Here is a 15,181-nt window from a genome sequence, read left to right as displayed (position 1 = left end):
CTTGTTTTGTTATTTCTGTTTGGCACACCACTGTTCTGGATTCTCTAGTATTCGTATCTGGATTCTCTGTTGTTCGTATCCCACCGCTACTGACACCACATGTGAGGCGTCCTTCCCTGGCTCTCCCTGTCAGGTTCCTACCTGCTCGTGGTTACTGCCTGTCTCTAGGCACCACCGGGGACTCCACCAGTCCGGACTGCTCTCTCTTATAACTTCTCTCCCCGCTCTAGCACAGATCTCAACAGATCCCCCTGCTAGGCAACCACCAGTAATGTCCCAATACTAGTATTCCCAGAGACTCTGAATACTGGTATTGTTATTCTCTTCACCGCTGCCACCATTTGTTACAGTTCCCCTTCAGCCTTGGTCATTACCTTACCCTCCCTTCTGGTCTGTGAAACCCCAGCCAAGGATCAGGCCTTTGGTAAACCAAATTAAGTATTTATTACAGATAACAAAGCTAACAAGATTAACAAGATTTCTTCTTAAAGCACATAAGCATATGGTTTTACTCAATACTAATCCGAACTCCACCTCCCTCCTGGTAAACAACTCTCTAAACCCCACCAAGCAATCCACTCTTTCTCTTCTCCCCCCAGATTCCACAATTCACCACCTCACATTCCCCCAGATTTACCTGTCATCCTTTCATTTATACTGTCAGCCATTTTAAACATTCAGCCAATCATCAAGCATTCTATTGCCCATTCACTCCCCCTCCTCTTTCACTACTTACCATGTATACTCTAAACAACCAGCACTTACCATAATACACTAATATATAGGAACATCACAGTGGTGTCGATGGATTTAAAAAGCAACATTTTCCAGCCTATTTTACATACCAGCATAAGGAGAGTTTGTGAGGAAGGATAAATATCTTTCCCACAACACACAAATAAGCCTGGCTTGAAACACTGCAATAGCACAAAGTGCTAATATGCTTTGAGGGCTCTTTTTATTTTTCAAAACCTTTTAACATTTTGGGAAAGCAGGAATAAAAAAATAAAACCTTATCTGGACAAAATGTTAATACTAGGAACAATATTTTCTCTTTACTGGTAACATTGCTTGCATTCAAATCAGAACAGATTCATAGCAAGACCACTCCCTAGCTTCTCAATTAGAGAAATATTAGCATGGTATGTTGGTGAGGACGTCATAGTCAGGAGCGATTGAGGGAAGGGACTCTCTAGTGCCATAAAATGGAAAAAGGCTGCCTCAGAGGTCTACCGTGTTGTTTACAGTGGGATGGAAGGAAAACCCTTTTGATTTCAATTGATGAAAAAGCACTGCAGAAGAATTTTGAAAGAGTAGGGCGACAGGAGCTAGATTCAGCAAAATGTTTGGTGCTCTGCAAGGGAAACTAATTTGACAACAGCAGCAGGACAAGCATCTGTTTTGTTGTTGTACGCTAGTGTTTTCCCAAAGTATCTCCCTTTCAGAACACTGACTGTGAATTTGGAAAGGGAAAAGAGCTTGGATCCCAAAGATTGCATTAGTCAAAAATTTCTAAGGAGGTCCCACAAAGAAAGGTAGAAATGGCTTGGCATACATTGTGCCCACTGGCCTCAGCATTATGCTTCCAATGCCATTCTAAATGGTCGCTGTGACACTTCTACCAAATTTCAGTGATGGCAAATGGAGTCAGCTGATCTTCATAATCCCCCTGATCAGTTCAGACTGAACAGTTTACAGTCAGGCACAAGAAGAAATCCGTCTTGTGAGCTCCACTGTCTCTAAACACACACTGGCTGAACATCAGCATAATTGTTTTTGAATGTAGGCGCTTACTAATTGGAACATTATACTATTATTCAGCGAAAGGAGACTGAATTAATGTTACCTCTGTGCATCACCCTGCGGGAATGCATGTGTTCAACTGCACTGCACAACTGCACAAAGTATTTCCAAACCGTTCTTTCTGGGATTAGCCGCTTCTGCTTTTTAAAATACTGTGGACAGAAAACAAACACAAGATGAACAAAACAGCAATCTCTCTCTCTGTCTCTCTCCCTCTCCCTCTCCCTCGGCTAATGTGTTCGTCAGCTGCCACCTTACCGATATCCTCAAGACCATCAGGCAAAGTAGCTCAGTCTGCTTCCCATTTAACTCCTTGCCTACGTATATAAACTTCAATGCAATTCACTAATTAACAGCATTATGAAAAATATGCTTAAATAGGTATGACATTTTTGAATGGACACCAATTATAATTAGCATTAATCTCATTAATTACCTTGCAGAACATATTTAATGCCTCAAAACAACAAATGTCTGGAGTGTTTTGCCTTAAGAAACAAAAGGATTTGGGGTGTGTGTGGGTTTTTTTTAACAACCCAGCATCTTGAAGATGTTCATGACTAGCATCGCTACAAAATGAATAGAAGAAAAAACACAAAATTCTTGCTTTAACAATCAATCGATAAAACAACTGCACTACTACTAGTATCAGGCATGGTAGCACTTTTGTAACCGTTTCCACGTGGGTAAAAGGCCCCAGAAAGTTGGGATGTCCAAAATCAATGCCAGATTACTGGATCACAGTGCTGCTTGAAACAACTAGATTGCAATAACTAAGCCTGGGTGTGTCCATTCTCTGCTGCCTTAATAAAAATGATAAGAAATCCCAAATTCTGCACATGTATTCATATGTATCCATATTCTTACTAATTTATACAGCAGTCTGTTTCAAAGACATATTTTTCCTATGGATTTGGAATCCTGACAAGTGATTGTAGAAGGCAAGGAGGCTGGATAGAAAGGGAACAAACGGAATAGGCCAAAGCACTGAACCTGCTCCCAACTTCTACCCACTGAACCCCAAAGACTTCCACCACTGCCCAATCTTTCATCAACACAGCACATTAGAAATTGGCTTTAAAAATGAAACTCAAGAGACTCTGAAAGTGCCAGACAACGTCCAATTAACAAATTCCAAACTTGAACAATGTAAGTATCTTCAGAATTAATTATCAACTCTTGCCACTGTTTCACCACAAAGCAACATACTGTATTTTCTTAGCGGGATAATGAATACAGCCTTTATTTGTAAGAACTGTACACCTTCATGCCAAGTGGTAGATGTCCTTGCTGGAAGGAAGCTTAAATGGAGGTCCGCTCAATCCTCCTGTTTCAGGGACGTCAGCCCACCTGAATCCATCCATCCAAAGACTTTGGGTGCATGTAGTGGTACATACTTTGAGGGTGGACTCATGGTGGAAGCACACCACTGGCATTCTTGGGAAACATGCCTTCTAGTCAAGCTCGTGGGAAATCTATTCTTCCTGTTGCAACTGACAAGGCTGTTCAAAGCACTGATTGGCTAGCAACTATGGCAAAGCTCTCTCCCCACCACTGCTAAGGTTTTCCTAAGGTAAAAAAATGCTGTTTTTTAAACAACAACAGTGTGTTGAACAAATGTGCAATTAGAAAAAAAATGCCAGACGGTCAGAAAAAATTGAAAATGACAGGCAGCCACACTAAGGCACGGGGGAGTTGAAATTAACAGGAAATCAATGTGATTCAGGGTATGGTCTGAAGACACGAGTCTGCCACCTTGCTGAAGCTACAGGTTTTGGGTCTGGTCAGTGCCTGGATGGGAGACCACTAGGGAACCACATGTATGCCGCCTTCGGTTCCTTGATGAAAAAGGTGGGGTATAAACGTAATAAATAAATAAATAATTCAGAACAAGCATGTGCATGATTTCAGAATCCAAGTCAGAGGGAAGCTGAACTGGGGAAGGGCCACAGCCCAGTGACAGAGCACATGCTTTGCATATAGAAGGTCCCAAGCTCAATCCCTGCCATCTCCAGGTGGGGCTGGGGGCAACCCTTTCTAAAACTCTGGAGAGCTGCTGCCAGTCAGTGTAGACAATAGTGAGGGACCAATGGCATGACTCAGGACAAGGCAGCTTCATATATTCCAATGAGCTCACTCTGCTGCACAAAAACTAGCACCCCCCATTTGCAAGTAGGTCTGGACGCACCCTTAGTGTTAAGGGGATTCTACCCCTAAGACAGGAGGACTGATGGGAGGCGCCTCATGAGGTCACTTTTACCATCATATGCCAACAACTGCCCACCCTTGGAAATGGCTGGATTCTTCCACTGCCCTGTTTCTGCCCAATATGCCATGACGCTCTTCATGCTTCACAATTCCAGGAAAGACTCCGTTAGGAAATACTTCCGCCTCCCCCTCAGTGGCAGGCATCTTCCTTTACTGAGCTCACCAGCATGCCAAAGACTGATCCCTTTCCTTTTCCCTTACCCTCCGCCCGCCTGCATCAACCCTGGCACCATTACACAGGGGACCCCAAGAGCTGCAATTATTCACCTAATGTTTATTTTTAGACTAGATTTAAATTGTGCTCCCCTCTGGGCAGAGATCTGGGAATGCATGTGTGTGGAAATGTACCACAGGCACCTCCATCTCCCCTTGACATCCGTTTTAGGCTATGTGCCATTTTCATTAGTGTCTTCTCAAAAGGCAATGAAGAGGGGAGGCATTTGGAATCATTCTACCATGCACAGCTCAACAGAGCCTCAACCACTCTTGTGGCTTCTATGCCACGGGGGCCACACCTGGGACTCATCTGTCATGAACATCGCCTCTGCCACATCTGAGTCATAAATGTGTGTGTGTGTGTGAGTCATGTGACACCTCGCAGACATTTCAAGCTAAAGCTCCAAGTGAGATGCTGAAGAACAGCAGAAGGCTAAAGCATTATTTACTTGATAATACTTCATTCTCATTGAAATACGTAAGAGGAGGAGACGCTAGACTACAATTAGCAATCTTCTTAAATGTCATGTCCAATAAGATTTTCCTGGCATTTAACAGGAAGCCAAAATTCTCCAGTGGGTTGCACTGCTAGTAACCCTCACTTACATCATAAATAACGTAGGCGACAGGGGCATGGCAAAAACGAAGGCTGGGTGTTGTGTGTGTGTTAAAGCACAGGGAAGTGGTGCTATTTCCTGACAATTCTTTGTTTCAATACTTGGATTCTTTTTAAACACGAAAAACACACAGTCGTGGGAACAAAATCTTGTACCTTAAAAGCTGAAAGGGGGAGGACACACACATACACACACCAGATACATACCAGGATGCTGTGGTCCACTTTAGTCCTACAGCACGTGTTCCCACGTGTTCAGACACCCTGTTTTTCTTACTTGATCTCTCAGCAGCTTTTGATACCATAGATCATGGTATCCTTCTGAGTCGACTTGGTGAGATGGGTATCCGTGGCACTGTTTTACAGTGATTCTAATCCTATCACCAGAGTCAGTTTCAGCATTGGTAATTGTCTTACAGCCCCCTGGCGGTTGTGCTGTGGGGTGACGCAGGGTACTATCTTCCTCCCAATGCTGTTTAACATCTATATGAAGCTGTTGGGAGCAGTCTTTAGGAAATTTGGGGCAATGTGTCAGCAGTATGATGATGTTACCCAGCTCTATTTCTTGGTAACATCTGAATCAGGGGAGGCTGTGCAAGCCCTGGAGCGGTGCCTAGACTTGGTGGTGGGCTGGCTGGATTACTGTAATATGCTCTAAGTGGTGCTGTCCTTGAGGTTGGTCCAGACGCTGCAGCCAGTGCAACATCTGGCAGTGTGACTACACACTGGGTCGGGATATCGCTACTGAAAGAATTTCACAGGCTGCCCATTAGCTACCGGGCTAAGTTCAAGGTTTAGTTTTGGTGTATAAAGCCCTATACAGCTTGGGACCAGGATATCTGAAAGATATACCCAGCAGATACCATCCCATCAGGTGGTTTATTCTGCACAACATAGGAATCGGGCTTTTAGAGTTGTGGTACCTACCCTTTGAAATCCCTCTCCCATAAATATTATGACAGGGGCTATCTCTGTTGTATTTTCGGCACCTCTTAAAGACCTTCCTATTTCAACAAGCCTTTTTCAACAAGAGAGACATTATCCCAGCATACATCTGTGTTAGAACTGTTTTTAACATTATTAAAAGATGTTTTAAAATATTGTTTTCAAGATGTTTTGTTTTGATATGTTTTATAGATGTTTTAGTGTTTTGTCATTTGTTTGCTGCTCTGAGCTCCTTCTGAGAGGAACGGCAGGCTATATTATTATTATTATTATTATTATTATTATTATTATTATTATTATTATTATTATTGTGGACACACAGGGAACATGTAAAAAACGAGGGACCACAAAGCCATGTACTTCTGTGACTCAGAATCACAACACTGGAAGGAGCTCTGGGTCAGCTGATAATCATGATGAGTTATTATGTGATTAGCCACATAAAGCTCTCATTTTTCATTCCTGCCCATAAGAAATTTTTTTTACACATACCAATGTTCATAAGAAGAGCCTGCTGGATCAGGCCAGTGGCCCATCTAGTCCAGCATCCTGTTCTCACAGTGGCCAACCAGGTTCTATGTACTGTTCATCCCAATCCCTCCATAAAATGCAAGGTTTTCTAGATAGTACATCCTGAATGTCTGGGCAAACAAACTCGGTTAATTCCTTTATCACCATCACAGCTTCATTCACTTAGTAAAGTCAGGTTACTGACTGACTCAGCAGCCTGTTTGGCTCTCTCAAGCCCAGGTTTTAAACAAGCCATTAACGTCCTGTTGAACACACCACTGTCCAAAAGAGGAAGGGATGTTTTAGTGCAAACCAAGTGGCTTTGAGGGCAGGCACTAGCTATGTTTTTGAAAAGCAATGAGTGGCTTGGCCACAGGCAGAGTTATTTTAGATTCATAGCTCGCATCATCTCAAGGTCTTGGAGTGGATTACACTAAGAAAACATTACCCTAACACCAGTTTTAGGCTTGCTCTGGCCACTGAAAGCAACTGCAACAGTGCTCTTAATCTGCACAGGTAGCAGAGGAGACCAGCAGAACGGCAACATCAGCAATACATGCCTTACCACGACCAGAGCCTTGAGAAGTTTATTTATTTATTTATTTATTTCATTTGTATACCGCCCCATAGCCAAAGCTGTCTGGGCGGTTTAAAACGATTAAAACATTAAAAACAAATATACAAATTTAAAAACATTTTTTTAAAACAATTTAAAAACACATGCTAAAATGCTTGGGAGAAGAGGAAAGTCTTAACCTGGCGCCGAAAAGATAACACTGTTGGCGCCAGGCGCACCTCGTCAGAAACATCATTCCATAATTTGGGGACCACCACTGAGAAGGCCCTCTTCCTTGTTGCCAGCCTCCCAGCTTCCCTCGGAGTAGGCACCCGGAGGAGGGCCTTTGATGTTGAGCTTAATGTACGGGTTCTCCCTAAATTCTCACAGAGTCAGACATTCCTAGCCCACATGGCTTCTAATAGCACATTCTAACTCTTGATGTCCTTGATGAAGGGCCTTCCTTCTGAGAAATGGGAACAAGTTAAAACTGGTGCTGGTCCTCAAAAAAAGTGATTTAGAAGTTCTCTGAAGATCCCATTTGCACATATCTTTTTTTAAAAAAATAAAGCACCAAATGGCTACCCTTCCCCTTTCATTCAATAGGGACATAATACTCCATTAATGGAGCTGACTGGGCTTGTGCAAGCATAATTGTAAGAATAAAAGCTGGGGTTTCCTTAGCACCTGGAAAGGCTCCATGTCTAGCAAAAAGGAAGTGGTGAGCTTTCAAAAATGATCACTTATGATAATCTCAGATCAGTGGTGGCAAAGCTAGGGAAAATATGAGAGGCTACATCTGTTCTCACAGGGGATGCCTGTCTCCAGATTAACATGTCAAAGAAACTATTAAAAACCAGGTGATAACAGCTGAGCTAAAGCAGGTTCTATCGTATAAAGATTCCTCAGAATAGCATAAGGGAAGAACAGCCCCTCTGAAATCTCAGGCCTCAAAGCTAAGGAGGCAAAGAAGGTCAAGAGGCTGTTGGAAAAGCTTTCAGTAGCAGTCTAACAATGGGAAGTGCCTGTCAACTGAACCAGCACAGAAAATGTTACTTGGTCACAGAGGGTAACTGCCTTTCACAGAGGATTATGGCTGCTGATCTGTTACCAGGCCAAGATCAGAGTTTTTCTATTGCTATATAAAGACCTTAGTGCAGGGGTGAAGAACCTTTTTAGCTCCACAGGCCAGATCCTTATTTATTTATTTATTTAATTAAGCTTATATACCGCCCGACTAGCAACAGCTCTCTGGGCGGTGAACATTAAAAATACAATAAAAATAACACAAAACTGTACACAAAACTGTACAGTCTAAAATCAAAATATAATAATTTAGAATTAACAGGAATTAAAATGCCTCAGAGAAGAGAAAGGTTTTAACCTGGCGCCGAAAAGATGATAGTGTCAGCGCCAGGCGCACCTCCTCGGGGAGACCATTCCATAGTTCGGGGGCCACCACTGAGAAGGCCCTAGATCTAGTCACCACTCTCCGGGCTTCCCTATGAGTCGGAACCCGGAGGAGGGCCTTCGTAGTAGACCGTAGTGTACGGGCCGGTTCATATCGGGAGAGGCGTTCCGACAGATATCGTGGTCCGTATAAGGCTTTATAGGTAAATACCAACACTTTGAATCTGGCCCGGAAGTATATTGGAAGCCAGTGCAAACGGGCTAGCACAGGTGTTATATGCTCAGACCGCTTTGTTCTTGTTAGCAGTCTGGCCGCCGCATTTTGCACTAGCTGTAGCTTCCGAATCGTCTTCAAAGGTAGCCCTACGTAAAGCGCATTGCAGTAGTCCAGACGCGAGGTTACCATAGCATGTACCACTGATGAGAGGTCCTCCTTATCAGGATCGGCCTCGTGGGCCAAATTTGACAGGTGGGTGGGGCTGTTCACCTCTCAGTCTCATAATGTCATTATGATGCCAAGTGATTGACAGGTGAGTTGTCCGGCCTACCTGTCAAAATCCCTTGTGACGGTTCCCAAGTGCCTAGGGAAGCTTGATCAAGAAGCTTGCAATTTAAAATGCAGCCTCTCTCCTTCACTCCCCCCCCCCAACTGCTGCAACAGAGAGAAGAAAATCAGCATTTTATAATACAGGCTTTCTCCTGACTCTTACCCCAGCAGTGACAGTGGCAGAGAAGAATGCAGATAATTATTTCTCCCCTCACTACTGCTGCCGCTGCTGGGCTGAGCCTTCCTCCATGAGGAAGGTGTGCTCCTACTGCCCATTAGTTGATGGGTGGTTGAGTGCATACCTTGTTCTAGCAAAGGAGCAATCAGGAGTCCATTTTAAGTGCCCAATTGTTAATCTGAAGCCCCACGCTTACCTGCTCACACTGTAGATGCAAGGAGGGTGGGTGTGGCTGCACCACAATGGCCTTAGGGGGGCAAACAGGGAGGCCTGGGGGCTGCAGTTGGTCCACAGGCTGGAGTTTCCACACCCCTGCCTTAGTGGTTTGGGTCCAGTTTATCTGAGGGATCACCTTACCCCATATTTACCTACCTGACCATTTCTATCTGTGGAACAACACTTTTACAAATGCTGCATAATATTAAGAACATAAGAACACTAACCGCTGGAGGAAGGTGATTTAACCGCTGGAGGAAGGTGATTTTATAATCTATTAAGAGACAGGCTTGTTATATATTATAGATTTATAGCTGAACTATGACAAATCGGAAGTCAAAATTTTTATATATTTTTTTTCTTTTCTTGTGTTAGTTATTGATTTGTGTTTTTTCTTTTTGTATTGTTTTGGTTTTGAAAATTTGAATAAAAATTAATTGAAAAAAAAAAAGAACATAAGAACATAAGAAGAGCCTGCTGGATCAGGCCAGTGGCCCATCTAGTCCAGCATCCTGTTCTCACAGTGGCCAACCAGGTGCCTGGGGGAAGCCCGCAAGCAGGACCCGAGTGCAAGAACACTCTCCCCTCCTGAGGCTTCCGGCAACTGGATTTCAGAAGCATGCTGCCTCTGACTAGGGTGGCAGAGCACAGCCATCATGGCTAGTAGCCATTGATAGCCCTGTCCTCCATGAATTTGTCTAATCTTCTTTTAAAGCCGTCCAAGCTGGTGGCCATTACTGCATCTTGTGGGAGCAAATTCCATAGTTTAACTATGCGCTGAGTAAAGAAGTACTTCCTTTTGTCTGTCCTGAATCTTCCAACATTCAGCTTCTTTGAATGTCCACGAGTTCTAGTATTATGAGAGAGGGAGAAGAACTTTTCTCTATCCACTTTCTCAATGCCATGCATAATTTTATACACTTCTATCATGTCTCCTCTGACCCGCCTTTTCTCTAAACTAAAAAGCCCCAAATGCTGCAACCTTTCCTCGTAAGGGAGTCACTCCATCCCCTTGATCATTCTGGTTGCCCTCTTCTGAACCTTTTCCAACTCTATAATATCCTTTTTGAGATGAGGCGACCAGAACTGTACACAGTATTCCAAATGCGGCCGCACCATAGATTTATACAACGGCATTATGATATCGGCTGTTTTATTTTCAATACCTCTCCTAATTATCGCTAGCATGGAATTTGCCTTTTTCACAGCTGCCGCACACTGGGTCGACATTTTCATCGTGCTGTCCACTACAACCCCGAGGTCTCTCTCCTGGTCGGTCACCGCCAGTTCAGACCCCATGAGTGTATATGTGAAATTAAGATTTTCTGCTCCAATATGCATAATTTTACACTTGTTTAAATTGAATTGCATTTGCCATTTTTCCGCCCATTCACTCAGTTTGGAGAGATCTTTTTGGAGCTCTTCACAATCCCTTTTTGTTTTAACAACCCTGAACAATTTAGTGTCGTCAGCAAACTTGGCCACTTCACTGCTCACTCCTAATTCTAGGTCATTAATGAACAAGTTGAAAAGCACAGGTCCCAATACCGATCCTTGAGGGACTCCACTTTCTACAGCCCTCCACTGGGAGAACTGTTCGTTTATTCCTACTCTCTGCTTTCTGCTTCTTAACCAATTCCTTATCCACAAGAGGACCTCTCCTCTTATTCCATGACTGCTAAGCTTCCTCAGAAGCCTTTGGTGAGGTACCTTGTCAAATGCTTTTTGAAAGTCTAAGTACACTATGTCCACTGGATCACCTCTATCTATATGCTTGTTGACACTCTCAAAGAATTCTAATAGGTTACTGAGACAGGACTTTCCCTTGCAGAAGCCATGCTGGCTCTGCTTCAACAAGGCTTGTTCTTCTATGTGCTTAGTTAATCGAGCTTTAATAATACTTTCTACCAGTTTTCCAGGGACAGAAGTTAAGCTAACTGGCCTGTAATTTCCGGGATCCCCTCTGGATCCCTTTTTGAAGATTGGTGTTACATTTGCCACTTTCCAGTCCTCAGGCACGGAGGAGGACCCGAGGGACAAGTTACATATTTTAGTTAGCAGATCAGCAATTTCACATTTGAGTTCTTTGAGAACTCTCGGGTGGATGCCATCCGGGCCCGGTGATTTGTCAGTTTTTATATTGTCCATTAAGCTTAGAACTTCCTCTCTCGTTACCACTATTTGTCTCAGTTCCTCAGAATCCCTTCCTGCAAATGTTAGTTCAGGTTCAGGGATCTGCCCTATATCTTCCACTGTGAAGACAGATGCAAAGAATTCATTTAGCTTCTCTGCAATCTCCTTATCGTTCTTTAGTACACCTTTGACTCCCTTATCATCCAAGGGTCCAATCGCCTCCCTAGATGGTCTCCTGCTTTGAATGTATTTATAGAATTTTTTGTTGTTGGTTTTTATGTTCTTAGCAATGTGCTCCTCAAATTCTTTTTTAGCATCCCTTATTGTCTTCTTGCATTTCTTTTGCCAGAGTTTGTGTTCATAAGAACATAAGAAGAGCCTGCTGGATCAGGCCAGTGGCCCATCTAGTCCAGCATACTGTTCTCACAGTGGCCAACCAGGTGCCTGGGGGAAGCCCGCAAGCAGGACCTGAGTGCAAGAACACTCTCCCCTCCTGAGGCTTCCAGCAACTGGTTTTCAGAAGCATGCTGCCTCTGACTAGGGTGGCACAGCACAGCCATCATGGCTAGTAGCCATTGATAGCCCTGTCCTCCATGAATTTGTCTAATCTTCTTTTAAAGCTGTCCAAGCTGGTGGCCGTTACTGCATCTTGTGGGAGCAAATTCCATAGTTTAACTATGCGCTGAGTAAAGAAGTACTTCCTTTTGTCTGTCCTGAATCTTCCAACATTCAGCTTCTTTGAATGTCCACGAGTTCTAGTATTATGAGAGAGGGAGAAGAACTTTTCTCTATCCACTTTCTCAATGCCATGCATCATTTTATACACTTCTATCATGTCTCCTCTGACCCGCCTTTTCTCTAAACTAAAAAGCCCCAAATGCTGCAACCTTTCCTCGTAAGGGAGTCGCTCCATCCCCTTGATCATTCTGGTTGCCCTCTTCTGCACCTTTTCCAACTCTATAATATCCTTTTTGAGATGAGGCGACCAGAACTGTACACAGTATTCCAAATGCGGCCGCACCATAGATTTATACAACGGCATTATGATATCGGCTGTTTTATTTTCAATACCTTTCCTAATTATCGCTAGCATGGAATTTGCCTTTTTCACAGCTGCCGTTTTCTTCATTCGGACAAGACTTCCATTTTTTGAAGGAAGACTTTTTGCCTCTAAGAGCTTCCTTGACTTTGTTCGTTAACCATGCTGGCATCTTCTTGGCCCTGGCGGTACCTTTTCTGATCTGCGGTATGCACTCCAGTTGAGCTTCTAATATAGTGTTTTTAAACAACTTCCAAGCATTTTCGAGTGATGTGACCCTCTGGACTTTGTTTTTCAGCTTTCTTTTGACCAATCCCCTCATTTTTGTGAAGTTTCCTCTTTTGAAGTCAAATGTGACCGTGTTGGATTTTCTTGGCAATTGGCCAGTTACATGTATGTTTAATTTAATAGCACTGTGGTCACTGCTCCCAATCGGTTCAACAACACTTACATCTCGCACCAGGTCCCGGTCCCCACTGAGGATTAAGTCCAGGGTTGCCGTCCCTCTGGTGGGTTCCATGACCAACTGGTCTAGGGAATAGTCATTTAGAATATCTAGAAACTTTGCTTCTTTGTCATGACTGGAACACATATGCGGCCAGTCTATGTCCGGGTAGTTGAAGTCACCCATTACTACCACATTTCCTAGTTTGGATGCTTCCTCAATTTCATATCTCATCTCCAGGTCTCCCTGAGCATTTTGATCAGGGGGACGATAGATCGTTCCCAGTATTAAGTCCCTCCTGGGGCATGGTATCACCACCCACAACGATTCTGTGGAGGAGTCTGCCTCTTTTGGGGTTTCGAGCTTGCTGGATTCAATGCCTTCTTTCACGTATAGAGCGACTCCGCCACCAATACGTCCTTCCCTGCCCTTCCAATATAGTTTATATCCAGGGATAACCGTATCCCACTGGTTTTCTCCATTCCACCAGGTCTCCGTTATGCTCACTATATCAATGCTCTCCTCTAAGACCAAGCACTCCAGTTCTCCCATCTTGGTTCGCAGGCTCCTAGCATTAGCGTACAGGCACTTGTAAGCAGTGTCTCTCTTCAAGTGTCTTTGGCACTTGTGGTTTGGCCTGTGGTAATTTTGCTCTTCTGAATTTATATCCTGTGCCCCTGCTCTCACAATGCCTACTTCTAGGCCTACCCCTTTTAAAATTTCATCATTTCTTTGGTTTTTATCCCAGGGGGGTGGTTTATTCCGAACCGGACCTTTCTCAGCTCCTGTCGGGTTTCCCCCCTCAGTCAGTTTAAAAGCTGCTCTGCTACCTTTTTAATTTTAAGTGCCAGCAGTCTGGTTCCATTCTGGTTCAAGTGGAGCCCGTCCCTTTTGTACAGGCCCGGCTTGTCCCAAAATGTTCCCCAGTGCCTAACAAATCTAAACCCTTCCACCTGACACCATCGTCTCATCCACGCATTGAGACTGCAAAGCTGGGCCTGTCTGGCTGGTCCTGCGCGTGGAACCGGTAGCATTTCAGAGAAAGCCACCTTGGAGATCCTGGCTTTCAGCATCCTACCTAGCAACCTAAATTTTGCTTCCAGGACCTCACGGCTGCATTTCCCCATGTCGTTGGTGCCAACGTGCACCACGACCACTGACTCCTCCCCAGCACTGTCTACCAAACTATCTAAACGACGGGCGATATCCGCAACCTTCGCACCAGGCAGGCAAAACACCTTGCGGTCTACACGCCCATCACACACCCCACTGTCTATGTTCCTAATGATCAAATCACCCACTACAAGGATCCCTCCACCCCCTGGAGTTATATCCTCGGCACGAGAGGATAGCTGCTCATCCCCCAAGGAATGGGTCCCTTCTAAGGGATCGTTTCCCTCTTCCTCAGCTGGATGCTCTCCTTCCCCGAGACCATCGTTCTCCATGATAGCAGGAGAGCTATCATCGCTGGAGTGGGACACAGCTATAATGTCCCTGAAGGCCTCCTCCACACACCTCTCTGCCTCTCTCAGCTTTTCCAGGTCTGCCACCTTGGCCTCAAGGAAATGAAGTCGTTCCCGGAGAGCCAGGAGCTCATTGCACCGAGAGCACATCCACGACTGCTGTCCAACAGGCAGACAGTCGTACATGCTGCAGGCTGTGCAAAACACTGGAAAGCCCCCACACGCCTGCTGGCTTCTTACCTGCATAGTTTTGTTTGAGGTTTATTACGTCAATAGGTTGGAGACTGCGGTTTAGTTGAGGTCAGGGAACAGAAGGGCAGAGTGGGGGGCCCTGGCCTCCTCGCCCTGCTGCCGAACTCGCTCTGCTTTTGCATTTGTGAGGAGTTGTACTTTTAGTGTGGCAGCACCTGTGCTTGGAGCTTTCTGCCTATTGACATTAGGCTGGCATTCTTGCTGTATCATTTTATGCCTACTGAAATCTTTTTATTCATTTCAGCAGGTCTACCCAGACATCTAATTTAGTTACCTACATTTGTTTTAAAAGTTTCACTGATTTTTAACTGTATTCTGATAATTATTTTATGTATATTTGTACAATCTACAATTTTATTATGTACCCCACCAGAGTTTTGTGATTAAGAGGTTCATAAATCTTTCTAAATAAATATACTCTGATAAGCCCAAATTATTAAGATGATAGTAAGTTCTGCCTCTGGTCCAGGGCTGGGAAAAAGGCCCTTGGCTGCTCAGGCCCCTAAGAACTTTCTGCTAGTCTTCATATCAGAAATTGAGCATTTTTCTAGTTTCTTGCCTTCTTATAGGCCAAATGCATAATC

The 15,181-nt window shown here is 44.2% G+C and overlaps 1 protein-coding gene across 7 annotated transcripts in view; it reads right to left on the bottom strand.

Annotated features, from left to right (window-relative positions):
• NEK6 (NIMA related kinase 6) overlaps positions 1-15,181 on the bottom strand; it is a 116,730-nt gene that overhangs the window by 33,141 nt on the left and 68,408 nt on the right. For all 7 annotated transcript variants that reach the window (XM_061604263.1, XM_061604262.1, XM_061604261.1 and 4 more), the window contains one exon: positions 1,847-1,955. In XM_061604263.1, coding sequence (XP_061460247.1) covers positions 1,847-1,955 — 109 coding nt within the window. The remainder of the gene's footprint in view (positions 1-1,846; positions 1,956-15,181) is intronic.

This window comes from Rhineura floridana, chromosome 20, assembly GCF_030035675.1.
Source record: "Rhineura floridana isolate rRhiFlo1 chromosome 20, rRhiFlo1.hap2, whole genome shotgun sequence".
Classification (NCBI taxonomy): Eukaryota; Metazoa; Chordata; class Lepidosauria; order Squamata; family Rhineuridae; genus Rhineura; species Rhineura floridana.
This window is presented reverse-complemented; position numbering and strand designations above follow the sequence as displayed.